Source organism: Pristis pectinata, chromosome 18 (assembly GCF_009764475.1).
Source record: "Pristis pectinata isolate sPriPec2 chromosome 18, sPriPec2.1.pri, whole genome shotgun sequence".
Classification (NCBI taxonomy): domain Eukaryota; kingdom Metazoa; phylum Chordata; class Chondrichthyes; order Rhinopristiformes; family Pristidae; genus Pristis; species Pristis pectinata.
In genome coordinates, this window is record NC_067422.1 from 37322735 (window position 1) to 37350714 (window position 27980).

General features: G+C 46.0%; 2 protein-coding genes across 2 annotated transcripts in view; one reads left to right on the top strand and one right to left on the bottom strand.

Annotated features, from left to right (window-relative positions):
* The first annotated feature begins 1752 nt into the window (after window positions 1–1752).
* Window positions 1753–15738, top strand: nat9 (N-acetyltransferase 9 (GCN5-related, putative)). The gene is made up of 6 exons (XM_052032761.1): window positions 1753–1853; window positions 6728–6837; window positions 8470–8610; window positions 10134–10193; window positions 11606–11700; window positions 14755–15738. Exons 1-6 carry the CDS (start codon window positions 1777–1779, stop codon window positions 14908–14910), a joined length of 639 nt encoding a protein of 212 aa, XP_051888721.1. The 5' UTR covers window positions 1753–1776; the 3' UTR covers window positions 14911–15738.
* Window positions 15739–18547: 2809 nt separating this feature from the next.
* The window catches only part of pkd1b (polycystic kidney disease 1b), a 130198-nt gene continuing 120765 nt past the window's right edge, over window positions 18548–27980 (bottom strand). Inside the window, exons 37-39 of the mRNA XM_052033354.1 lie at window positions 25317–25451; window positions 22320–22634; window positions 18548–19334 (exon numbers count right to left, since the gene is read on the bottom strand). Coding sequence (XP_051889314.1) covers window positions 18609–19334; window positions 22320–22634; window positions 25317–25451 — 1176 coding nt within the window. The 3' untranslated portion in view covers window positions 18548–18608. The remainder of the gene's footprint in view (window positions 19335–22319; window positions 22635–25316; window positions 25452–27980) is intronic.

Below are 27980 nucleotides of genomic sequence, written 5' to 3' on the forward strand. Positions count from 1 at the left end.
TTATAACTGCAGGATAGAAGTGGGCTGGGTGGACCCAAGCAGAGCCAGGATCACTGAGCACATTTGCTCATTCACTAAGTCAGGGAGGCTGGCTGGTGGCCCCTCTTCCCACGCCTTTTGTACTACCTCGATGTACTTATGTATGGAATGATCTGTCTGGATGGCATGCAAACAGCTTTTCATTGTATCTTGGTACATGTGACAATAATAAACCGATTACCCAATTATTGAGAGTCGGGGTGGTGGTGGTGAAAAGGCATGCAGAAATGCCCCATTCCCACTCAATAGAAGATGCCTACAGCCACCAGCATATCCATCCCCATCCATCCTGCCGGGCTCCCAAATACTCTTCGTCTGTCTGGGGTGCCCCTAAGTCGGGTGTTCGTAACCTGGTGAGGAGTCAGAATCAGGTTTATTACCACTGACATATGTCATGAAATTTGTTGTTTTGTGGCAGCAGTACAGTGCAAGACAAAGACATAAAAATTACTATATGTTACAAAAATAAATAAATAGTGCAAAAGAGGAATAACGAGGCAGTGTTTATGGACCATTCAGAAATCTGATGGTGGAGGGGAAGACTGTTGCTGAATCATTTGAGTGTGGGTCTTCAGGTTCCTGTACCTCCTCCCCGATGGCAGTAACGTGAAGAGGGCATGTCCCAGGTGGTGAGGGTCCTTAATGATGGATGCCGCCTTCTTGAGACACCACTTCTTGAAGATGTCCTCGATGGCTGGAGGGGTGGGGGGGTTGTGTCCGTGATGGGGCTGGCTGAATCTACAACCCTCTGCAGCCTCTTGAGATCCTGCGCATTGGAGCCTCCATACCAGGCAGTGATGCAACTAGTCAGAATACTCTCCACCGTACATCTGTAGAAATTTGCAAGAGTCTTTGGTGACACACCAAATCTCCTCAAACTCCTAATGAAGTAGAGCCACTGGTGTGCCTTCTCCATGACGTCAATGTGTTGGGCCTAGGGTAGATCCTGTGAGATGTTGACGTCCAGGAACTTGAAGCTGCTCACCTTTTCCACCACTGAGCCCTCAATGGAGGCTGGTTTGTGTTCTCCCGACCTCCCCTTCCTGAATTCCACAATCAGTTCCCTGGTCTCCCTGACGTTGAATGGGAGGTTGTTGACATCCGACTGATATTGGTCTCATTTATAAATGTCAGTGTCACGCTTACTCCCCACAGGAACAACATCCACAGACCCCTGGAAGATCAAAACCAGAGCTGGCTGAGGGTGTCCCGTCTGAGACATTACCTCTGGTTCTCTCTCCACAGAAGCTGCCTGTCTCGCTGAGTGTTTCCACCAGCTTCTATGTCCGATTTCTGCAATTGGCAGGGTTTGTTTTAGATCTTTATGATACTCTTTCCCTACAAGTCCTTTAAGGATGCCGGTTAACTCTTCTCCAGGAGGCAGGTTATGTCCCGGGATCCATCCAAACTCACCAACTCCCCCTCACTTCTGCACTCCCGCGTGACATAAATGCGCGCCCTTTTTTTTGCACGGGTTAATATGCACCATTTCACTGCACAGGCAGAGGAAAACATTTTGCATTCTTCACATTTTCATCAGCAAATCGAGCGCCCAGCGAACGGAGCGTCGCCTCCCCTGGAACCGCGCCTTCAGGCTGGCGGCGCATGCGCGCCAGAGGGCGGCTTGTGCGTGGAGTGTTGCGCATGCGCGCCAGTGGGGAGGGGGGGAGGGGGGGAGGGAGGCGGGTGCGGAGTGTTGCGCATGCGCCCTGCCGGGCCGAGGGGCCGTCGCCGGGGATGCGGCTGAACGAGGATGTGGCGCTGCGGGGTCAGCGGGCGGTGCTCGTCCCCTACAGCGCCGGGCACGTCCCCAGGTGGGTGGTGGCCGGAGAACTAACGCGCGCTCACGGACGGTGGGGTTGGGGGGAAAGTGCGCGCTCACGGCCCGCGGGGTTGGGGGCAGTGCGCGCTCACAGACGGTGGGGTAAGGGGGCAGTGCGCGCTCACGGCCCGCAGGGTTGGGGGGCAGTGCGCGCTCACGGCCCGCAGGGTTGGGGGGCAGTGCGCGCTCACGGCCCGCAGGGTTGGGGGGCAGTGCGCGCTCACGGCCCGCAGGGTTGGGGGGCAGTGCGCGCTCACGGCCCGCAGGGTTGGGGGGCAGTGCGCGCTCACGGCCCGCAGGGTTGGGGGGGCAGTGCGCGCTCACGGCCCGCAGGGTTGGGTGGGGGGCAGTGCGCGCTCACGACCCGTAGGGTTGGAGGGCAGTGCGCGCTCACGGCCCGTAGGGTTGGGGGGCAGTGCGCGCTCACGGACGGTGGGGGTAAGGGGGGCAATGCGCGCTCACGGGCCGCAGGGTTGGGGGGGCAGTGCGCGCTCACGGCCCGCAGGGTTGGGTGTGAGTCTGTGTCAGTGATCTGTGGGTTGGGAGGACGGTGCACACACGGTTTGCGGGCTCAGAGCGCTGGAACACAAGGAGGTGGGAGCAGGAACAGGCCACAGAGCCTCTTGTGCCTCTCCTGTTGTTCAGTGTGAACGTGCCTGACACGCCCCAAGCAATTAATCCTCTTTCATGTCAGTTCCACGTCGTCTTGAATTTCCTGATCTTTCGCCTTCCCTCTTCAAATACCTCCACCGTTTTTGGCCTCCATAACTCTCTGGGCTAGAGGATTCCTAGTTTCATCACCCTCCTGTGCGAAAAAAAATTTATTTAGTTCGGTTTTAAATGATTGTCCCCTTATCATCTGTAACATTGTTTTGAGTCACTCTCATTGGTGGAAATATCGCAGCGTGTATCTTGCTGTCTTAGGATCTTGTATGTTTTAATAAGATCGACGTACCTCTAAATGATAACGGTCTAACTTTTAAGCTGTAAATGATGATACAGCCCTCTCATTCCCAGGAATTGCCTGGTGAATTTCTTCTGGACCTCCTCTGATGCTAGTTTACTTTTTCTTAAGGGGAGCAAACAGTGCACAGTACTCCAGGTGCAGCCTCACCCCATACAATTATAACAATATTTTTAAATTCACACCCCTATTCACAATATGTCATTTGCCTTCTTGTTTACTCGCTGCATGCTAACTTTTTTAGATAATAGTCTGCTTTTGATTCCTGTGAAGTATATGTCTTCACACTTTCCTACATTCTGTCCTATCTATCCCTATCCTATCTCACCCTATCTATCCTGTTGTAGACTCCAAATATCCTCATTGCCACATACCCTCTCATTTAGTTTTCATGTTATCAGCAGACTTGGAAATCTTACGCCCTGCTCCCTTGTCCAAATCATTAACATAGATAATAAATGATTGTCCAAAAACTGATCCATAAGGCATTCCACTAATTGCTTCTTTCCGGTTCTAACCTAACATCCAAACGTCCCAGGGCATTTCACACCTCAAGTCATTCCTACAGATTCTTGAACCGACCTGCACAATCCTAATCCTTTTTCAGCAACTGAACACTATGGACTACCTCTTACACTACCTTGGACTTGTTTCTATTTGTGTTTTTTGCATTAAAATCTTGTTCTGCACCGTCTTTTTCTTCACTGCCTTGAATAATTTGTTCTGTGTGTTGTCTGAATCTACATGCCTGTGATGCTGCTGCAAGCAAGTTTTTCATTGTACCTGTACCTCACTGTACTTGTGCAATGACAATAAACTCGACTTGACTTAGACTTAACACCTCACTCAGCACCTGACAGCTTTTACAATTGTTGGTTGGGCCCTGCCAGTGTTTCACCTGAATGACAAGAATGCTGTGAAAGGTTTCTTTCTGCAGAAAACCAACTTGCCCATGAGACTAAATAACTAGGTATCATTCTAGATGGGCCTTTTGCATACTAGCCTGGTATATCTAACATTGGGTAAAAAGTGAAAGCAAGGGTGAACTTGGTCTTGAGATTTGCCAGAACATCCTGAGGGAGCACTGCCAGAGTACTCTGTATTGTAACATTGGTCCTTGTTTATTCTACTGCAGTTTAATGTTTGCCTCATGTTCCTGCAACGGCCATATGAAGAACATCAATGTTCAGCTTAATGTGGACAAGGACCTTTAAGTCCACTGCAACCAAGGGGCTAACAGTGCTGGCCCACATTCCCCACCATAGAGGTAGTGCAGCAGAGACTCACTAGATTGGTTTCAAGGATGGTGGGTTTTCCACATGAGGAGAGGTGGAGTATCTGGGACTGTATTCTTAGGAGGATGAGAGGACATCTTGTCAAAGCTTTCAAAATTGTTAAAGAGTTTGCCAGGCTAGATTCATAAAGTTATAAGCACGGAAAAAGGCCCTTCAGCCCAACTTGTCCATTGCCAACCAAGGTGCCTATCTACACAAGTTCAAGTTTATTGTTATGGGCACACATTGAATAGTCGGGCCCTGGGGACTTGTGGAATAGGGAGACCTAGGAGTGCAAGTACATAGTTCACAGGTAGGCGGTGGTGAAGATGGCATTTAGTACGCTGGCCTTCAGTTAGGGCATTGAGTATAGGAGTTGGTACAAGACATTGGCGAGACCATACTTGGAGTAGTGTGTACAGTTTTGGTCACCCTGTTATGGGGAAAGCAGCTTTAAACTGGAAAGAGCACAGAGATTTCTGACAATACTGCCAGGACTCAAGGGCCTGAGTTTTGGGAGAGGTTGGGCAGGCTAGGACTTTATTCCTTAGTATGTAGAAGATTGAGCACTGACCTTACAGAGAAGTATAAAATCATGAGGGCTTTAGATAGGTTGAATGCACACAATCTCTTTTTTTCCAGGGAAGGGGAATTAAAAGCTAGAGGGCATAGGTTTAAGGGAGAGGTGAAAGATTTAAAAGGGACCTGAAGGGTAACTTCTTCACACAGGGTGGTTCATATATGAAATGAACTGCCAGAGGAAATGCTTGAAGCAGGTACAATAACAACATTTAAAAGACATTTGGACAGGTACATGGATAGGAAAGGTTTAGAGGGATATGGGCCAAATGCGGGCAAGTGGGACTAGCACGGTGGCATGGATGAGCTGGGTCGAAGGGCCTTTTACCGTGCTGTATTACTCTACTAGGCTATGGCATACCCACAGCGTACCCTGAAAACGAGCTTTTTGTGCAGCACAGTACATTACAAACATTAATCCCATTTGCCTGCATTTGGCCCATATCCCTCTAAACCTTTCCTATCCATGTACCTGTCCAAATGTCTTGTAAACATTGTAATTGTACCTGCTTCCACAACCTCCTCTGGCAGCAAAGATGGAAAAAGCCAAGAGCAATGCTTAGCTCCCCACTCACATCCTGTCAAAACCACCAGAAAAGCATTTAAAATAATGCTAGCCATGCTGGCAAACAGCACTCCATATCTGTGCTATGGGCACAAACACATCACCCAGGTGGAAGGAACCGTGAGACAGATCCGGTGCTGGAAACAAATGATACGGGGTTTCCTGTAGGTACTCTAGTTTCTTCCCACATCCCAAAGAAGTGCAGGTTGGTAGGTGAATTGGCCACTGTAAATTGGCCCGAGTGTGTAGGGGAGTGGTAGAATGTGGCAGGAGTTGATGAGAATGTGAGGGGAATGAAAAGCAGGATTGACATAGGATTAGTGTAAGTGGGTGGTTGATAGTTGGGGTGGACCTGGTGAACCAGAGGCCTGTTCCCATGCTGTGTGTGTGCTTTGACTCTAAAACAACTCGTCACTGATCTTGCAACAGAAGTCCCTGGCTTCAACCCCCTTTGGGGACAGGTGCCACAATGTCCACTGCTCCTCAGATGGAAGATGCCGGATGATCCAAAGTACATTGAAAGGATGCATCACATCAACCTGCTCAGATAGATTTGTGGCAGGGGGTGCCCCTTTCCTTTATGTGGCATCTTGGAGGCTGTGGACTTGAATGACAGAGTGGACATTCAAGTGTGAGGCTTTTTGTGTCGTGTGAAAGATGATCAATAATTGTCCTTCCATTATAAGGTCAGAAGTGGGGATGGAATGCATAATGTTACATTCATAACTCACAGGATGAAGCAGGCCGTTATGTGGCAAATAATGCTCATGCCATATGGACATTAGGCTGTGGGACGAGCTGGGTTGCTGTCATTGGACCAGTATGGGTTTGTCAGGCCAAACAGCCTCCTTCCATTCAGTGACCATTATGTGACTCTGTGATTTTATTGTTTCCTTGCAGAGATCACAAAACCATGAAATGCAGGACCCCGATCTGTCTGTCTGTCTTTCTTACATTTGGAATAGCGGCAATGGTGTCAGCTGCTGCATTTGTGTTAGTTTGGGCACACATTTTACATTGTATGTTCTCGTGCAGACTCTGCAATAGAAACTGGTGTAAATTTTGATAGTGAACCAAAGTAATTCTTGAGCCAGAATGACCAGCTTGGAACCAAGCCCTCAGAATCTCTCTGCAGAGACTGTTGGTAACCACAGCTTGGGAAATAGCTCTTCATGTCAGAGAATTAGGCTAAATTTTGATTACAGGGTCACTTATATCACTTGTGGAGGAGAACAACCTTGACTCTAGACTACAGTATTAATTGGGTGCTGGCAAATTTGTCTGTTTTACTTCTCTCGCATATCTCATTTCCATTGACTTAAGTGGAGAGTTGCAAATAAGCTGCTGATTCACTGTTGCATTATTGTACGTAGCAGGTTGGGAGGAGAGAGCTTTATTCAAGAGCACCAAATATTTTTCTCTACTGCTATTTGTAGTTGATGTTCATGGCTTTCTGTTCATGATTTATATTTGATTGTCTACAGGTATCACCAGTGGATGAAGTCAGAAGAGTTACTGAAACTCACAGCTTCAGAGCCTCTTACCCTGGAACAGGAGTATCAGATGCAGAGGAGCTGGCGGGATGATGATGATAGTAAGGGTTTGTTAATTTGCAGGTTTGCTTGGATTGGCTTCATTTTGGTCATTTGATTTTTCTTTCTCTGACCCTGCATATTTTTCAGAGCACTGCTAAGTTTGTTCTGGTTCATCAATGTGAGGAGTATTGATGCTGAGGAATTGATATGTTTCCATTTCAGAAACTTTTTCTATCCTGGGACATGCTTGCTGCTGGCAAGGCCCACCTTTAGTGTGAGCCACTTCCTTGAGTCATTACAGTCCATGTGCAGCTATTTACATTTCTCTGGACATTAAGGAAATCAAGGGATATGGGGATAGCGCTGAAATAGAAGATCAACCACGATCTTAATGAAAGGCGGTACAGGCTTAGAGGGCCGGATGGCTTACTCCTCTTATTTCCTATATTCTTAGGTTATGGAGCTGTAGCAGTTTAACCCAACAGTGAGAAAGGAAATATAATGGTGTGAGACTTGTAACGGAAGTTGGAAGTGGTGGTTTTCCTGTGCCTGTGCTGCAGTTAGCTTTCTAACTGCAGCACAGGCACAGGCAGTAGAGATCATGGGTTTGGGAAGTACTATCAATATCCTGTGAAGGATCTATAGTCATGCTCTGCATGGGTAGGTCTAAGCAGTGGATCCTTAATGTGATAGATGGGATGTCCATCGAGCAAGCTGCTTTGTCTTGGTTAATGTGGAGCTTCTGGAGAATTGTTGGAACTGTATTCATCCAGTCAAGTGGAGAGTATTCCATTGCCATTGTGCTCCAGACTTGGGCCTAGTGGATATAAAAACGCTGTGGGAATCAGATGGTCTTTTACCACAGGATACACAGGCTCTGATCTGCTTGCTACAGCAGTTATGTAACTGCCTGGTCCAGTAACGTTTCTGGTCAGTGATGACCTCCAAGATGGTGATGGATTCAATGCTCGTCCTTTGAATGTCAAAGGGAAATGGTTAGATTTTCTCTAATTGGAAATTGTCATTGCTTTTATATATGTGGGATTAATGAAATAGCTATATATGGTTGGGCTTAGGGTCAGTGTTAGGCATGTCAGGTCTGTTTCAGACAGTTCTGGTCAACATTGTCTCAGCCCCAAACCAGGAAGATTCAGTATCTTCTCACTGACAGCTTCCTATTTATTACATGTCCCAACTTTGGATCAATTTTTCAGTTAATATTCAGATAGATACCCCAGGGGAGCCCCACACCTTCATTCCAGGTTTGATTCGAATTGATGTGGAGGTATGAGCCAGGTCTATAACTCACAACACAAGCAGTCCCTGATTGGTTAGTGCAGAGGAAATGATTCAAGGTATAAAATGTGTTACTAATACATGTCAAATAATGTTTCCACCTATAGCCACCGTGCTAACCATGGGCTGACACCTACATTAGGTCCTAGCTAGTAATTTGCAATTAGCATAGAGTAAACTACAATTGCATAGGTTAAAACTCGCTGGCTATTTTGTGCAATTTGGTATTTACTGACTTAAAGTCTGGTCTTTAAGCACTTATTGTTCCACTTTAGTATGATATTAACATCAATCTGATAGAGTAAACAAATTCTATAAGCATGAATGAGCAAATTAATGTGGTCACAACTACATCTCAAATATCTGAACTGATGCTCTTCCCTTGTTTCTGACAGAATGTACCTTCATAGTGTTGGACAAGGTGAGATGGACAAGTGGTTTATACACAGAAGAGGAGTGCATGGTGGGAGACGTGAATCTGTTCCTTACGGATCCTGAAGACCCCACAATGGCAGAAATTGAAATCATGATTGCAGGTTGGCTGACTACCAGTTAAAGCAGCGTCACTAAGGTTTCAGTAACCAAGGGAATATTCACATTTGGGCATAATCTGCTTTGTCTCATGATAATACAGATACATCCATTTCATGTTGGCTCCATTTTGTACTGAAAGTTGTTGAAAGTGAGAGCTGAAGATCTGAGGAAGGCTGGCAAGTCTTTGAGATATTTCTCCTTAACTGGTCAGATGGGCAGGTTGAGGAAGCATAAATCAGAGTGAGTGATTTGCATGTCAAATGAGACACAGGAAAGGAAAGAGAAGTAAACTAAAATTACACAGAGTGAGAGGAAAATTAAATAAAAATGTAATTTTACTTCACACATTGACCATTAAAACATGAGGAAATGAGACAGCACAGTTACTGTCATTACTTTTCAGCGCTGCAGTTTCATTAACAGTAATTAACAATTAACAGATTGTGAATAGAATCTCTGACAGCTAATCAATTTACTAATGGCTAGTATTGTCTTGTCCATGAGGGTTCCTGCTGCTAGCAATTCCATGCCATCTTCTGCAAGGGCGAAGGGTGTCAGTGAATCTCCAGCAATGTATTTGGGTAATGTGATTAATAAGGTTGAGGATAAGGAGGTGTTTTCATGGAAAAAAAGGAGCTCACTGTGTGGGGATAAGATGAACCAAATAAATGCTGGATTTGTCTACACTGGTAGGAATTGTAGGCAGGTGGATGAGTATCTAATGTGGCAGGTTATAAGATTTGAAGTTGCATTCAATAATCGACCTCTCATATTAAGATGCTGCAACCAGATCTTTAGGAACTGTGCTGGTACATGATCTAATTGCCATCCGAGCTTTCATCTAGAAGGCCTTGTGGCCCCTGTAGATGTGTATCTTTTTCAACTTTCTGCTTCCTCTTTGAAGATCTCCAATGCAGTTTTCAAAACTGGAGTCTATGTTCTTCCATTCTTTATTGTTTCCATGGTTAAATTCACCTGTAGAACAATGGTCAACAGCAACACCTACCTTCACCCACCAAGTATCTTTTTAAGGGGTGCAGACATACCTTATAAAGGGCAGATTAACTAACTGGTGCTGCTGCTGTTTTGGGCCCCTGCTGATATGTTCAGTCACTCAGAAACACCGTCTGGATGCTGGAATCATTATCGAGCAGGCAGTAGCAAACTAGTGCACATCAATATCCAAACATCTGTTTCTGAATTCAGCCTAGTTGTGTCCACTTGATCTGTGACAAACAGTTCTAGGTGGTGCCTTTCCGGGGGGCTGTATCGGGAGAATAGCTGGTGGACTGTGCTGTGCTCAGTTAATGGCTTTGAAACTTTTCTGGGTACAGTCCCTGCCATGTTCATTTGCTCCTCAGGGACCCTTCTCCCAAGAGTGAAATGTGGCAGTTTTACATTTATACTTGATGCTTTAGTTGTGCTGGTTCACTCTGTGTTCTGTATTTTACACGGTATTTGAACCAGTGTACTGTATTCTTTGTGTTACATATGGTGATATTAAATACTATGTTTTTATTTTTAGAGCCTAGTTTCAGAGGAAAGGGGTTTGGCAAAGAAGTGACACTGATGATGATGTATTATGGTAAGAAACTGCACTCGGTAATTTTGTGCCCATCCCTAACATCTGACCATGCTACTACCTTCAAAGTAAATTAACTATTTCTCAGTGAAAATAAATGTGAACATTAGAATCCAAGACTGATACTCTGGTGAATGCAGAAGTATCAGTATAGTAAAGTAATTGGTCAATGTGAAGATGCTCACAGCAATAAGTCTGTATCTTTAGAACAAGAGATGGCAAGAGGAATTATCTTTTGATAAGCTGGGAAATGCATTCAAGGCAAAGCTTTTTCTTTAATAACTATTAATTGTAATCAGATTCTGCATGCCCTGTCTGTCTCTGCAGCACACTTCAAGTCAACTGTCCCAACATCATCCCTTCAATCTTGCTATTTCTTTGCCATCTGCATGATCATTATCAGGGCCAGCTCGATCTCTTCATCTCCGGTCCTGTGTAATTCTATTCCTGACTCTTCTTTCTACCCTGGAAACATTGCTCCCTAGGTCTACTACCTATGGTTTCTTTACATCCCAAGTCACCTTCCAGTGTAATATGTGCTTGTGCTGATATTAAGTGTATGGTTCCTGACAGCAACCCCTCTGAATCCTGGACTACATTATTGTGCTTTCCCCAGAAACAGAACAGAAGACAATCCGTTGACTTAATTCTATAACCACTGATCACAAAGTTCAAGGTTTGCATCTTTTCCATATATTTATTCTTAATTTGAACATCCAATTTCATTGTTCAATCTATCTCAACAAGGACCTGTGATTATGTACCAACGTCCTGTCGGGCAAGAGCAACACTACACTCTAACACAAAGCGTTGTTTCTGGACTCTCTCCATCACTCCTTGTCCTTAGACATGAAAAGCTTCATCTATGCTTCCGTTCCCTCAGCCTTCCACAATCACTCCCCATCTTGTGTGTTAATTCTGCTGTGGTAGAATGTACTCCGTCAGTTCTGAATCGTGGATATAGATGGGTATCCATGGGTGTAGATATCACATGTCAAAATCAGAGGAATTTCTACCCTCTGTTCTGACCTGTCGTCATGCACTCATTACGTCATTTAATTACTCCGTAATTCTGTCACCAATTACCTCGTTCCCACCAACGCAGCTCACTTCCGAAGTGACCCAGGATATACTTGTTGCTCCTTTCTATTTAGATTCTGTATTTCCTCTCAGCCACCTCAGTGCTAAGTGAGCTTCTCATGTTAGAAATGAATCCAGCTCCTTCTCGCTAACGGCAGTCACTTGTGTCTGAATAGCAGGCTTTGTCCAATATGAGATTCCTGTTAACTGCGTCTCAGGATTCTATGGTGAACTAGGCTGAATGCTTACAGTAAAACCAAACCACCCAAAATACCAGTCAAATAATGGTTATATATTTAATACTTATTTTAGCATTGCTTTTACTTGCTTTCCAGGAGTGACTAAACTGGGGATAACAAAATTCCAAGCCAAAATCAACCTGGAAAATATAATCAGCATTGCCATGTTTCGAAACATGCATTTCAAAGAGGTACGGCACATTTCCTGTGTTATCACACCACACCAGAAAACCAACTGCACTGACTTCATGAGATGGGACACGCATACTCCTCCTACCAATAGGATCTGTGTGAAAATACCAGATGCCTAATATCCCTCAATTACCGTTTCAGTTCAGTCACGTAATTCACTACAACATGGAGCTTTCTAACTCATTTTTTTAGTTTTCTGCTATCTGCCCCAGAGGCCAAACGTTTCCTGAAGTATGGACAAGAACCTTACTCTTTCCCCTGCCCACCACTTATATATTTCTGCAACAGGTCATTAGTGTAGCGGTTAGCGTAAAGCCCTTCCAACGCCAGCGACCTGGGTTCAATTCCGGCTGCTGTCTGTGAGGAGTTTGTACGTTCTCCCCGTGTCTGCGTGGGTTTCCTCCGGGTGCTCCGGTTTCCTCCCACATTCCAAAGACGTACGGGTTAGGAGCTGTGGGCATGCTATGGTGGCAACACTCGCGGGCTGCCCCCAGTACTTTCTCAGTAATGCAAGAAGACGCATTTCACTGTGTGTTTCTTTGTACATGTGACTCATAAATAAATTAGCTTATGTGTGTGAGTCTAGGCAGTGATTGTTGATGGGCTTCCAGAATGTGGCAGCAACATCATAACCCCTAGGTTTTCAAATAGTTATGGGTCAGGATAAGACTGGAGCTTGGGAAAGTGCTAAATTGGGGCAAGGCAAATTGCAACAGTATTAGGAGACACGGGATTCTGCAGATACTGGAACTTGGAGCAACACACACAAAATGCTGGAGGAACTCGGCAGGTCAGGCAGCATCTGTGGAGGGAAATGAACAAGTCGACGTTTTGTGTCGAGACCCTTCATCAGGACTGGAAAGGAAGGGGGCAGAAGCCAGAATAAAAAGGTAGGGGGAGGGGGAGGAGCACGAGCTGGCAGGTGATGGGTGAGTCCAGGTGACAGGGGCAGGTAGGTGGCTGGGGGAGGGGGGATGAAAGGGAGTGATGTGAGAAGCTGGGAGGTGACAGGTAGAGGAGGCAAAGGGCTGAGGAAGAAGGAATCTGATGGGAGAGGACAACAGGTGAGGACCACGGATTAAAGGGAAGGAGGTGGGGAACCAGAGGGAGGAAGGTGTGGGTGAGGGGCAGGTCTTGAGGGCGGGAGAGGGGAAAGAGAGGGGGTGACAGGAGTGAAGGCAAACAAAGGGTGGCAGGAAGGAGAACAGAGGAGGGGTAACCAGAAGTTAGAGGAATCGACGTTGGCGCCGACTCCCAAGGCAGAATACCAGGCGTTGCTCCTTCAACCTGCGTCTGGCCTCAGTGTGGCAGTAGAGGAGTGGTACGGTCTAAATGCTTCTTGAATGTTGCTGTTGTATCTGCTTCCACCACCTCCCCCGGCGGCGCGTTCCAGGCACCCACCACTCTGCGCAAAACAAAACTCACCGTCCAAATCTGTTTTAAACTCTCTCCCTCTCACCTTCAATCTACGCTCTCTAGCATTTGACACTTCCATTCTGGGGAAAAGACTGATGATCTACCCTACCTGTGCCTCCCATCATTTTATAAACTTCTATCAGGTCTCCCCTCAGCCTCCACCGCTCCAGAGAAAACAACCCGGTGGTACGTTATCAGTACGAGAGGACATGGCTTTAGGGTGAAAGGGGAAAGGTTTAGGGGGAACATTAGAGGGAACTTCTTCACTCAGAGAGTGGTGGGAGTGTGGAATGGGCCGCCATCTGATGTGGTAAATGCGGGCTCGCTCTTAACTTTTAAGAGTAAATTGGATAGATACATGGACGAGAGAGGTCTGGAGGGTATGGGCTGGGGGCAGGTAAATGGGACAAGCAGAAGGGCCGAATGGCCTGTTTTCTGTGCTGTAGTTTTCTATGGTCCTATGGAGGAGCAACACCTCGTATTCCACCTTGGTCGTCTCCAACCTGACGGCACTAAAATCGGTTTCAACACAAGTGGATAGGGTGATAAAGAAGGCATTCGGCATACTTGCCTTTATCGGTTGGGACATTGAGTATAAAAGTGGGAAGTCATGTTGCAGCTGTGTAAAACTTTGGTCAGGCCACATTTGGAGTACTGTGTGCAGTTCTGGTCACTGCATTGCAAGAAGGGTGTGGAGGCTTTGGAGAGGGTGCAAAAGAGGTTCACCAGGATGCTGTCCAGATTAGAGAGGCAAGGTTGGACAAACTTGGGTTGTTTTCTCTGGAGCGGTGGAGGCTGAGGGGAGACCTGATAGAAGTTTATAAAATGATGGGAGGCATAGGTAGGGTAGATCATCAGAGTCTTTTTCCCAGAATGGAAGTGTCAAATGCTAGAGAGCGTAGATTTAAGGTGAGAGGGAGAGAGTTTAAAACAGATTTGGATGGCGAGTTTTGTTTTACGCAGAGTGGTGAGTGCCTGGAACGCACTGCCAGGGGAGGTGGTGGAAGCAGATACAACAGCAACATTCAAGAAGCATTTAGTCTAGCACGTGAACAGGCAGGGAACGGAGGGACACTGACCACGCGCAGGCAGTTGGGATTAGTTTAAATCGGCATCATGGTCGGTATAGACATGGTAGGCTTGAAGGGCCTGTTCCTGTGCTGCACTGTTCTATGTTCTATTGGCAGAAGGAAATCTCTCCTTTCCACAGGGTAGAGATCAGGACTGGAAACTGTGCCTGATTATTCTTGCCTCAAGTCAAGGCAGGAAATGTAACGTTTCAACTCCCCCACAATCTAACTTGGTTTGGACTAAGCATCATGCTTGGATCCTCTAACTTATGTTGTAAACGATCCCACTGACAGCGAAGGGATTACGTAGCAGTGCCTTACTCTGTATCTAACCCATGCTTCAGAGTCCAGAAATAGAATGTTTTCTTTCAGAACTGTGCAGAGTTATAGAGAACAATTTATTGTCATATAAATTTAAGAATATTTAGCAGGAAATCCTCCATGAGCACAGCAATGAATGGGGTTGTTGTGAACGATTGGCACTGACTGATGCATCTCTGTGCCACTTTCACCGTGTTGTGCTGGGTTCCAAAAAGTGTTTTGCTTTTTGACTTTTGTTATATGTAGGTTTCAGTCAGTGACGTCTTCCAGGAAGTGACGCTCTGGTTGATAGTGGATGACTGCAGGAAAAAGTGGCTCCTCGAACAAATGAATCGGGTGAAGGAGGAGAGGTATAGTGAAACGAAACAGCGGCTGGAGGGAGTGCAAGGGAAAGTCCAATAGACTTTTGAGTAACGAGGACTGGAGATCTACAATGAGGACTGATTACAAAAAAAAGCCCATTGATGTCTGTTCAAGAGCATATTCTTCCTGAACCAGAAGGATTTCATGTTAAAATGCGGTTGGAGGAAATGCAGTGGTGCAGCATAAGGTTTATGTGCCCGGTATTAAAATGTCTTTATCCCAAGGCCCTACACACTACCCTAGATGAGGAAAGTCAAACAATGTAAAGAGCATTCTTTACTGCAGTAACTACCACCAACCCCTTCCCCCGACTTAATGTGCACAAGTTACCGGAGCATCAAAATACATGGCTAGGGAAGTGGCAGCTTTGACATCCAGACCGCAGAAGGTTGCAAGAGCAGTGAGAGGAAGATTCACAAGGTTTCCACCTCCCCTCATCTCTCTGCCTGTTCATTCCCCGGTGGAATCCTGATGTAATTATCACAATGATATACAGATGACCTGCTGGTTGAGGCATCAGAAGACAGCCAGTGCCTGCGACTCTATGGGCAAATCAGCACCTCCATCCCAGAATAGCCGGGTAATGTATCGTCTTGGTCGACTTTTTACTGCTTCTGCATCAAGCCCCACCGCTTCCACCTGTGTTGTTTGTGAAGGTTTTAGCAGTCAGTGTGAGGATGCTGCCTGTGGAATCCATGAGCTCCTACAGTGAGCATGCAGTGGTGGGCACTGTTTGCAATGCTGGTTGTTTAATGGATGTAAATCCACCTCTTTTCTCCCCTTCTCCCCCTCTACCCCCCCCCCACCCCGCTTCCCCATTTTGTGTTGGATTTATATTCCTGTATAATAAATAGATCTATTTTCTAATTCTGTGGAAGTTTCAGAAATCATTCAGTAAATCAGCTAACAGTGTGGCTAGCAGCAGATAGGTTAATGTGAAATTAGAACATAAACGAGTGTGTTCCTTCTACACACCTGTGTACTTTATCCAGCATTGTGGCTGCCCCATTCATTTACCACCCACAGTATGTATCCTCAATTCGTTGCTTAACCCCAACCATAGGTTGAAATGTATCCGAAAGAACTGCTTATTTCCACACGTCCCTGTCGTGCCCCTACTCACCACATGGTGAGTGGACCATGTGGGACAGTTGGTGGAGCAGCATTGGTAATTGTGAAGGAGCATCAAGAACCGTGTCTTTTGTGTATTTAAATATGACCTTAAAAACAGTGATTGATTATCTGGTTTAAACAATGTCTCTCATGAGTGGTTTGGGGGGTGAATCGGGCCCTCCCACAGAAATGCTGCGTTCTGCATTCTGTGCTTTTGGTCCTGATGACCTTTTAACCCATTCTCTGCCTTGATTTTTGCCCTTTTTTGTTACAATTCCCCAAACCCCTCTGCATTTCCCCCTCATCTCCAAGGCAGCATGTATGGCTGCTGAAGACCCTTTTAAAAGTACCTCATATTCCACCTGGGTAGTCTGTATGACATAAACATTGAATTCTCCAACGTTAGGTAAACTGCTCCCCCTCTGTCCCTTTTCTCTCTCCTCCTGATTTACTCAGTTCCTCCTACACCCCCAACCCATCACCGTTTCTTTCCTCTCCTCCAGTCACTCCATCTGTCCAACACCTGCGCAATGTGCTGCTAAAATTTACATCGTCTGCCAGCCGTGAAGGAAAGGTGCAATGTGTGACCTGTGACGTGTTTTGTGCACGTCTGATGCTGGGAAAGGTTAGCCACACTTCAGTGAATGTTGTGGTGGCTGGGTTAATTTTCCTGTGGATGTGATTTCACCTGAAAATGCTTACTAACACAGTCTACCCTGGGAAAATCATTTTATGCATGTTTTTTAAAAAAAATTGCAAATGGATCAAATTTATAAACTAATATATTAGGAGTGTTCATTTGGTGCTGTTTGGCACAAAGTAGTTTGTTGCTCAGTTCTTGTAGTCACATCTAATAGTAAATATCATACTATCTAAGAATCTTTAAAAAGAAATCTCCACTTTCACAATGTGGGATATTCATCATGTCTATTCACGTGTCTTCTGTCGACCATTTTAAAATCTGCATTACGGGTTTATTGAAAAGGACCATACTGAACTTTTAAAGAAACAAAATTAATGTTCCTTCAATAGTCCCAATAATCCATTCCCATTTATAGCCTGCCTATTCTTAAGCCTTCAAACTCTGTTTTCTAATAATCACAGGGTCTAATTTTTCTGCCTCAATCAACTTAAACCATCATTAGCTATTATTCTAGTGACATGTTCAGAAGATATTAATTGGATTAATGAGAGCGAACCTATCTTGCTAAAGCTATGTTGGGAATCCCGAATAAACAGACTCTGTGAAGATTTATTATATCCTGTTAGTAACTACTGCAACTTTTCTACAAACAGCTTCTAGCCCAGAGGACTGTAATACCAGGGGTTCTATTCCTTCCACTTCTTTAATGTTATGGCCTAACGATTATACGAAATATTGGCTCATTAAACTATTTTCCCATCCCTTCCACTAACACCTTCAAACAATTAACTGGGCACTGTAAAGCAAACAGAATTGGGTTTTACAGCTAAGACGAGAATTTTAACTTGTTTCTAGGCAGAGTTGGTCAGCAACGTTTGCTGCAGATTCTCCTGCTACCGTCCCCATTTTATTACTGCTTTAGTAGAGGCTGAAATGGGCAGAGGCTCAGGCAGGGATGTTTACAAATGTGAGGGACCTACAATGGAATAAGGTCCTCAAATAGGAGCCCTAAACAGGGATTTCCCTCCAGGCAGCAGCTGATGCAAAGGACAGGATGGGGGTACAAGGCTGGGTGTGCTGCTCTGCCCCGCATTCCCCACTCCCCGTCTCCTCCATGAGACATCCTCGCTGCCCACCCATTTCACTTACCTGGAAGGTGCCAAGTGGCCCAAAGGCTACTTATTCTACCCAAGTAGGAAGTGCGCCAGTAGCAACAGAGGCCTGGAAACTAATGTCTTTTGGGACAAAATGGACGAGACCCTTTTGCACTCACCCTGCCTGCCACTTCGCTAAAAACGCAGTTTAAAATTGATGTTGAAAACCACTCCTGGGATGATTCTACCTGTGGCACCAGAACCAGAACACCCCATCTGCGGAGTACTTATTCCGCTCTTCCGTCGTCATTCGAACCTCACACCGAACCTGTCTAGATAAAAGCTTCAGAATGATACATGTAGATTTTGTCTTCTGAATCCGAGTGTTGTCCACTTCCCTGTATTAAGCTCTTTATCATTCCTGATATCTCCAGTTACCCTACACTATTTATTGCACTTGTTTCTGTAGCCTTTGCAACTGAATCTCTATTACAGTGAAGAATGGTTAACCCATTATGCACAACCCTATTTTGTTAAGACTGTCCATCTAAAAAATACAAGGATCCGTGTCCTGCAATGAACTTTTAAGAATGCTCCTTTGCTCACACACTCACTCCAATATACTCTCAAATCATGATGTGATCACCTTGAAATCAATAACTTAAACAGCAGCATTAAACAACTGCAATCCTACCATTTAATTACTGTCATTGACCAGCTTTACATATTGCTTTGGGATCACTAAACAGAATGTAACATTCTCTCTACCATGCAGAACAAACTATTAATTGGGTCTTGCTTTAGGTCATTGAAGGGATGTGTCATAAACAGTGCCACTGTATGACTGTAAATGTTCTATAGAGCATCCTCATGGTTTCTATGTGTAATCACAGATGGTTTCCCTCAGCACTTTCAGTATGCCATGCTCTCCTCTTTACTGGTTCCAGCTGCCTCCCAAGTCCTCGATCCTGGCCTTCCTCACTTCTGGGCCTGGGTTTTGAAGCCAGCCCTGAGCTTGGTAGTGACCTCTGGCTGATGCCTGCGGACAACGGTAGCCCAGACTGCCAGGCTTTTCGTCTGGGGGCATCACCAGGCCTGGATCCACCCATCAGGTCCCTGTGAACGGACCTGACTACTTCTGCGGAATGCTCACAAGCTGCTGGCTGCTGGCTGGAGACTGCTGATTCGGAGATGGCACTATACGTTCTCGGACGACGGAGATGCGCGCTTGGCAGAGGGATGGTCCTTGTCTCAGCGTTGCTCTTTGCTTGCATGCCTTGTCCCCTCCTCTTCTCATTAATTCTGTCCTGCAGTTTCTGCAAATCGGTTTCAATACGGTACAAGTCCTCGGTGACTTTATTGACACGGTCAAACTGATCAAGGAGACCATTAATGGTTGGCAGCAGTCGGTCAAGGTAGGCCTCAACACCGTGCACCTCTGCGGTCGGACCCTCCGCAAGATTCATTTCCTCGGATCGCACGGAGCCAGATGAAACGGTGCAGTCGGAACAGTGGGACTCGGTGCTTGCAGATGGCAACCGGGAAAACCTGGAAGTTCGGGAATTGCCTGTTGGCAGGGACTCTATTCCTTCAAACTTCACTTTGTGACGGAACTATGATGAAATGAAGAAAAGGTCACTGAGAGCAATGGTTAAATGAGACAACTCTTCCAGCTGTTATGTTTAGCTGGGTTGAACACTGTGGCCAGATCAAGGGGCTCAAAGTTCATTGGTGCAACTACTTCCAATACAGGTTGAAACTCTATTCCAGCCTTCTGTGGTCCAGTAACTCCCGGGGTCCCGCATGTTTTGAACACAGATCTGTTACAATTCTAACTAAGATCTAACCAAGATCTAAAATTAACTAACAACATCTGTACTAATCTGTAGCTAACTAACCTCCCAGTGCAACTTCTGTGATCTCAGCCGACAGCGTTTCCTATTTACAGAAACTTCAGGTTACAGGCAGTTCTCAGAACCCTTATGTGACCCCGGGGGTGTCTATACTTAATAAGAACAGTTCTCCTGCTCAGCTGAAGATGATCGGGGGCCAATTTCTGTGGTCTGGATGTTCCATAGTCCAGTACCAGCCAGACTAGAGAGTTTCAACGTGAATTTGTTTTTAATGCTTATCAAACAGGTACCACCTGCCTGTTTGGGAAAACTGGAATAACTAAAACCCATTGCTGGGAATGCCAATCTTGGATTCTCTTTCTTAAATTCTTTGCTTCATTCTTCATAAATAAACAAGTGGAGGAACCTTGTGTCAGAACATCCAAGGAATGGGTTTAGTTTTCTGAGCAAAAGCACAGGCTAGAAATGGAAAACAGATACTGGAGTGAATGTTTCTGCTTTAAAACCCCGTGAATGTACCTGTCCCAGACTCCTTTATAGACTTAAGTTACTGGAGCTCCTGAGAGATCAGGGAATTTTATTTTGCTGATATGCATTAAGGTTGGGAGAATGCAGGATGAGAAAAACATGGGAGTTAGGACAAAACGGAGCACGAGGTCCGGAGGAGGTGGACGATAGATGGGAAAGAATACAGAACCACGTCAGAGACCAGGAAAACGGAAGAAGTAGAAAGCTGAGATACAGAGAAAGACGTGTGCCAGGATGGATTGATGTTGGGGGGAAGCCTGCCGTTAGAGCGGGGTGCAGTGATGAGAGTCAGACAGGAGGAGGACGCCTGGTCTCTGGGATGGAGAGTGGGAGGTGAGAGTTGGAGAGAAGGAAGGGGAGACTGGGGATGGTGAGGGACAAGTGTGGAGCAGCACTGGCAGACCAGACCAGACCAGAGAGGGTGACCATGCCAGGTCACAAAATGAGTGAAAGTATCATGTTGACTCCTGAATTGTACACTGACTATCTGTACCCTTACCCTCCCTGACAATTGCCAGAAAATAGTCCCAAATTCAAATTTCCCAGGCATACAGAAATTAAGCATAAGAGATAGAGGCAAGAACAGGCCATTCAGCCCCACGTGTCTATTCTGCACTTCAAGAAAATCAAGGCTGATTTTTAGAAAATCAAAATAACTATAGATATTAAATATTGGAAATAAAATCAGAAAATGCTAGGAATATTTAGCAGCTCAGGCAGCATCTGTGGGAAGAGGAACAGAGTTAACATTTCATTTGGAGACCCTTCATTCTAACCTTATGGTTAATCCCTTATTTGGAAACTGACCCCAGTTCGAGACAACCCAGCCAAGGGAAACCTCACCCCAACATTTACCCTTTCAAGAACTTTGTATGCTTTAATGAGGTCACCTCTCATTCTTCTAAATTCTAGAGAGTTTTTTTTATTCCAAAATAAACTTTATTCATCATAAAAACAAACTATATACAACAATAAAACAGTGCAAACCTTAACATTTGTGTATGGATCAATCATTAATGTTACCTTTTTATAAAAAAAAACAGCACTGATGCCCCTTGTGTGGCTCCCTGGGGTGATACCCCAATCCCATATTTACAATACTTAAGGGGCTTCCTCACCTGACCCTGCTCCTCCCTGTCCAGTGGCAGAAGAACCCTAAACTGTAGTCCTTCCTCACTGAGCCCTTGCATTGGCTGCGCCCAGCTTCAGTGCGTCCCTCAGCACGTACTCCTGCAGCCTGGAATGTGCCAGCCGGCAGCATTCCCCTACGGGCATCTCGCAGTGCTGGGAGACCAACAAGTTTCAGGCAGACCAAAGAGCGTCTTTCACCGAGCTGATGACCTTCCAGCAGCAGTTGATGTCCATCTCCGTGTGTGTCCCTGGGAACAGCCCGTAGATCAGAGAATCTTCTGTTACACAGCTGCTGGGGATGAATCGTGATAAGGACCCTTACATCTTTCGCCACACCCTCCTTGCAAACCCACAGCCCGCAAAGAGGTGGGCAACCATCTCATCCCCAGTGCAATCCTCCTGGGGGCAGCACGCGCTGGGACTGATGTTTCGACCATGCAGGAAGGATCTGACTGGGAGGGCCCCTCTTACCGCCAGCCAAGCGAGGTCTCTGTGCTTGTTGGTGAGTTCTGGTGATGAGACATTCTGCCAGATGGTCTGGGCAGTCTGCTCAGGGAACCACCCCACAGTATCCATCGAGTCCTTCTCCTGCAGTACCTGCAGGATGTTCTGTGCTGAGAGAGTATTGACCCTGTCTGATTAATCTTTCTCACGGGCACAATCTCCCCAGAATCAATCTGGTGAACCATTAATACACTGTCTTCTATGCAGTATACCCTTCCTTAGGTAGGAAGACCAGACCTCTCTACAAAACATTCCTGATGCAGTCTCACCACGGTTCCATATATTTTCAGTATGAGCTTGTTACCCTTGTACTCAAATCCTCTTGCAATAAAGGTCAATATACCATTTGTCTGCCTAATTGCTTGCTGGGTACAAGGATAGCCGGGCCCCTCTGAACACCACTGACTTACAATTTTCCACCATTTAAAAAAAATACCTTGCGTTCCTACTAAAGTGGACGGCCTTACATTTTTCCACATTATGTGCCATCAATGACGTCCCCACCCATTCACTATGCCACATTGTCAGTCACTTTTAAAACTCCAGTTCAGGATGGTGGCCCTGACCGATTTTTACATTTACCTCCTTTGCTTTGGTTAGTCCGATCCAGAGCTTGAACCTCTTGATGAAGAACTCGATCATTTCATAATCTTGTGGCTCAATGGCAGGACGGTACATTTCTGCTCGGACGTGCCTGTAGTTCTGGATGGTGATGGCACAGAAGAGGTTCCTTGTAATCCACACCAGGCACAGCAGACAGCTGATGAAGTAGACCGATGCGGTCTTGGGATATTGGTGAACCGCATGCTGCAATGCCACAGCTCCTCGGGAGAAGGCGACCAAAGACAGCACGGTGTGCCTGAACGTTTTAAAGTCTTCCAGAGCTGGAGAGAATATCTGCAGGGAACACAAGGGAATAACGGTTGGAGCCATTCCTTCTAACAGAGTTGCACAACAGACCTTATAACATGAAAACTGACCATTCGGCCCAACCTGTCAGTACTGGCATTTACCCTCCAGAAATCATCCTGATCCCATGTATTTGCTCTGCTGTCACATTCTTCTATTTGACCAGTCACTGACCTGACTACTCTTGGTCACTAATTCCAAAATGTTTCTTCAAGTCTCGCAAGCCTCCCAGAAAAAAAACTCTGCACTCAATCCTAAATTTCTTACATTTATTTTTCTATTAAAGACTAAAGAGATCGTGGTGGATTTCAGGAAGTCAAGGAAGATAGATCTTGATCCAGTGTTCATTGGTGGCGAGGCTGTGGAGAGAGTCTCCAGTTTTAAATTCCTGGGGGCATGCATCACCGAGGACTTTTCCTGGGCAATACACACCTCAGCTGTCATTAGGAAGGCACGGCAACACCTCTTTTTTGAGGAAATTGAGGAGAGCCAGACTGTCTCAGAACATTCTGGTGAACTTCTACCGGTGTGCGGTGGAGAGCATCCTGACATACAGCATTACTGTTTGGTATGCCAGCTGCACCAGGAAGGAGCAGAAGGCTCTGCAGAGAGTCATCAAGATGGCCCAAAACGTCATTGGGACTCAGTTACCAGCGATGGAGGACATCTATCAGGCCCGATGTCGGAGCAGGGCTTTAAACATAATTCGAGAACCAGCTCACCCTGCTCACTACCTTTTTAAATTACTCCCCTTTGGTAGGCGATACAGGACAATACATGCACATACTACAAGACTGAAACACAGCTTTTTTGCCAAAGCTGTTAAATTGTTGAACATGGACTGACACCTCCTATACATGTTACGTCTTCCCCCCTTTACCGGCTGGACTCATCATGGTGTTATTAAATATATTGATATGCTGCTGATTATCATTATTATTATTATCACGGTTCATTTGCACATTGCCTTTTTATATTTTTTTTATACTTTATATTTATGTCAGTATGTTTGTTTTACTTTATAGTTATAATTGCTCTTATCAACTTACTGTTTTGGTTTTTATTAGGCAAGGGAGTGCCATTGTAATCTCGTGTTGTTGTTGCAACAGTACAATGACAAATAAAGAATTCTTGAATCTTGAATTTATCTATCTTCCTGGCTCTTCAATCACAGAAAAGTTTCTTTCTATTCTGTCTCTAATTTTCATTGTTTAATTACCCTTATCAAATCCCCCTTTAATCTTTGTCCCAATTTCCTTCTTCATTTTTGCATTTCCTCATACTGGCACCATCCCAGTTAAGAGGAGCGATCACTGACTCGAAACGTTAACTGTGTTTCTTTCTCCACAACTGCTGCCTGACCAGCTGAGTATCCCCAGTATTTTGTGTTTTATTAAACCCCAGTGCAAACCAAATGAACTTCACAGTTAACACCAGCGTAACACACCAATAATTAACCAGAAGGGACCGGATAATGAATAGAATTACCTCACCCCATATCCACCTTCACTTAATATTACTCATGAATGAATGAATCCCAGCTCCAATTACTTCAGTAGCTTGTTACAACAGCACTGTATTTCCCGAGGAGAAGCACCTCACTTAAAGAATCCAGACCTGTGTGTGAGATTGCAGTATTTCTTTCTGCAATTTCCCATTGTGTGGGGATTCTCACTCTTGGAGTTGACTGCAGGCAGGCTCTTGTGGTGGGCCTAATGGGTGTTATCTGCTACCTTAACACCAACTGTCCCACCTCTTGGTCTTGCTAACCAGGACTTGCACATTTCTTTGAGTAACCATGGGAGCCCCCGCCCTCTCCCCTGCTGCTGAAGAGTCTGTAGTTGCTCTGGGGAGTATGCCCTTAAGGGCTGATGCTCTTCTCGGAGTGCCGAGCAGCAGTGTTAGGAGATGTACGAGAGCGGGTGAGGTCCAGTCGGCAACCTCGCAGGTCCCATTTAACACTTGTTTCCGGACGCAAAACACCCAAACCCGTTTCAAAACAGATTTTGGTCATTTGCACAAATATTTTGCAGGGGGTCTAATTGGCCATTTGCATTAAATGTGCACATTTTAGTGCACCAAAAATAAATACAATCCAATTTCAAGCACTGGTGACCCAAACTGTGGTCCCTTCTCAGTTGGGACCACAACTGTGGCTCTCACCCTTCACCTCACTTGTATCCTGACCTTCCATCTCTGCTTCTGCACTGTGGCCTCTCACTTTTCACTCAATGGCCTCTTGTACTGTGTGTCCTGATTCTCCAACTCTGGTGTTGTGCACTGGGAGCCCTGATCCTTTGCCTCACTCGTGCCGTTCACCTCACTAGTTTTCAGCATGATAATTTTCTCATTCATTCATAGGTTGTAGAAGTCACTGTCAAGGCCAACATTTATTTCCCATTCCAATTTAGCCCTAAACTGAGGAGGCAGCTAAGAGCCAACCATGTTGATGGGTCTGGAATCCCATACAGGCCAGACCAAGCAAGGATGATGGATTTCCTTCTCTCACTGGCTTCCGCAGCGTGGACTCCACAGTCCAACATTTCACTCAGATAAAACCCCTCTGGAGGAAATCCAAATCGTTCACTTGATCCAAAGAGCACCCAGCACTCTGCCTGGTTGTACTGCAGTTCCCTTTCCTGTGGTACAGTACAAGATCCCAATACCCACCATGTAGCCACACTGTGCATAGACCAGGTCAAGCAGGAAGAAGGTTAAGGTGGCTGCTGTCAGCTCTTGGAACGTATACCGGAATGTCTTCCCGAACACACACCACCTTCGGAAAAAACGAAGTTGTCCTATGATCTAAAGAAAGGAAGAAAATATTTAATACATTCTTACAGGGCTTGACAAGTAGAGGTAAGGCTGAAGCTTTCCCTGGCCTTGGTGTGTAAGACCAGGGGTCTCAAAATAAGAGGACGGCCATTCAGGAGTGAGATGAGAAGATGTTTCTTCACAGGTGAATCTTTGGAATTCTATACCCAAGCGGTATGTGGAGGCTAAGTCACAGAGTATACTCCAGACTGAGTGCAATAGATTTTTAGATTTATTATGGAATCAGGGAAACTGAATTCAGCAGAGGAACGTGGTGCTGAGGTACAATATCAGCCACAATCTTATAGAACAGTGGAGGAAGCACAAGGAGCCAATTCCACATCTTGCATTCATCTTCCAGGGTATTCCAAATTATATTTTGCAAATAATAAACAGTTTGAAGAGTAATCCCCATCCTAGGATTTACTGCAGCAAAGATGCCACAAATGGCAGTCACACGTGGTGGTGAAGTGGACTGATGGATAAATATTGCTAAGGGAAAGGCGAGAACTCCCCGCTTCTCGTTGGGGAAGGATGAAGAATGTTTTACAAACATTGGAGACGTTACGTCTGCAGCGCCACCGAGTACCAGCCAGAGCTTTGTGGGACTTGAACCCACAATCATCAGACTCGGGTGAGAGTGTTACTGCTGTATCAGAGTCAACACTCAAGGCTGAATGGTCCGCCTCAAATCTTGAAAGCCTTCTGGCCGTGATGCCTACCTACGTTAATCCCATTTGCCTGCATTAGGCCTGTATCCCTCTATGCGTTTCCTATCCACATACTCGTCCAAACACCTTTTAAACATTGTCATTGTATCTGCTTCCACTACCTCCTCTAGAAGCTGGTTCCAAATATTCACCACCCTCTGTGTGAAAAACTTACCCCTCAGGTTTTTAGTGTAAGGTTTAGATTTTTTAATAAGTTTTTTAAGTAGTCGAGTGGGGGCTGGACTGCGCAGGCGCGGCGCGGGCAGCTTAAAAAGCAAACAGCCCATAGAGCGGGCAGCGTCGGAGCGGGCAGCGGAGTGTGTGGCAGCAGAGTGTTCTGGGCTTTGGCTCAAGGGGCTTTGGCGTGAAGGGGCAAGGAGGGTAAGTAGCTGGTAAGTAGGTAAAGGCAAGGTTTACCTTTTGGTCATTATAGATTTGTAGGTGGGACTAACTAGGGAAAAAAAGGTAGTCAGATGGAGGACATGGTGGTGTGCTGCAGCTGTTTGATGTGGGAACTTGTGGACCTTGCTGCGGTCCAAGATGGCCACATCTGCAGTAAGTGCTTGAGGCTGGACGAACTTCGGCTCAGAGTTGATGAGCTGGAGTCGCAGCTACAAACACTGCGCAGCATAAGGGATGGAGAGAGTTATGTAGACACGGTGCATCAGGTGACAGTCACCCCCCCTTAGGGTAGGTACATCTGAGGTTCGGGAGGCAGATAGAATGGTGACTGTCAGGGGAGGGAAGAGGAAGAAGAAGTCAGGCAGGCAGACAGGACAGAGAACCCCGGAGGCTGTTCCCCTCAGTAACAAGTTTTCTGCCTTGGAAGCTGTTGAGGGGGATGACCTGCAGGGGCCTAGCTGCAGTTACCAGGTCTCTGGCACTGGGACTGGTACTGCTGCTCAGAAGAGAAGGGTGGGAAAGAGACATGCGGTAGTGATAGGGGACTCGATAGTCAGGGAAACAGACAGGAGGTTCTGTGGCAGTGAGCATGAATCCCAGATGGTATGTTGCCTCCCAGGTGCCAGGGTCCGGGATGTCACTGATCGGGTCCACAGAATTCTTGAGTGGGAGGGAGAGCAGCCAGAAGTTGTGGTCCATATTGGCACCAATGACATAGGTAGGAAGGGGGATGAGGTCCTGAAGAGTGAGTTCAGGGAGCTAGGCAGAAAATTGAGGAACAGGACCTCAAGGGTAGCAATCTCGGGATTGCTGCCAGTGCCACGTGATAGTGAAGGTAGGAATAGGAGGAGGTGGCAGATAAATGCGTGGCTGAGAAGTTGGTACAGGAGGGAAGGTTTTAGATTTCTGGATCATTGGGATCTCTTCTCGGGAAGGTGGGACCTGTACAGAGAGGACGGGTTACACCCGAACCAGAAGGGGGCCAATATCCTTGCGGCGAGATTTGCTAGGGTGGTTTGGGAGGGTTTAAACTAGTTTGTGAGGGGGAAGGGAACCGGAGGAGTAGGTCAGAGGAAGAAGGGAATGGGGAAAAGTTAGATCAAACAGGTAGAGAGGCTTTGGGGAAGGAGAAGCAGAATACAGGCTGTAAAAGTAGTAAGGTAGATGGACTTACTTAAATGCAAGAAGTGTCAGGAATAAGGGAGATGAACTGAGGGCTTGGATAAGTATGGGGGACTATGATATCGTGGCTATTACTGAGAAGTGGCTGACGTCAGGAGAGAAGTGGATATTGAATATTCCTGGTTTTTGGTGTTTTAAGAGGGATAGGGAAGGGGGGAGAATAGGAGGAGGGGTGGCGATACTGGTCAGGGACACTGTTACGGCTGCGGAAAAGATGGATGTTGTA

Coding starts and splice junctions, on each gene's coding strand:
- nat9 (XM_052032761.1), top strand. CDS start 1,777: ATGCGGCTGAACGAGGATGTGGCGCTGCGGGGTCAGCGGGCGGTGCTC. Junction 1,854..6,727: donor AGCGCCGGGCACGTCCCCAG/GTGGGTGGTGGC, acceptor GATTGTCTACAG/GTATCACCAGTGGATGAAGT. Junction 11,701..14,754: donor GAAACATGCATTTCAAAGAG/GTACGGCACATT, acceptor TGTTATATGTAG/GTTTCAGTCAGTGACGTCTT.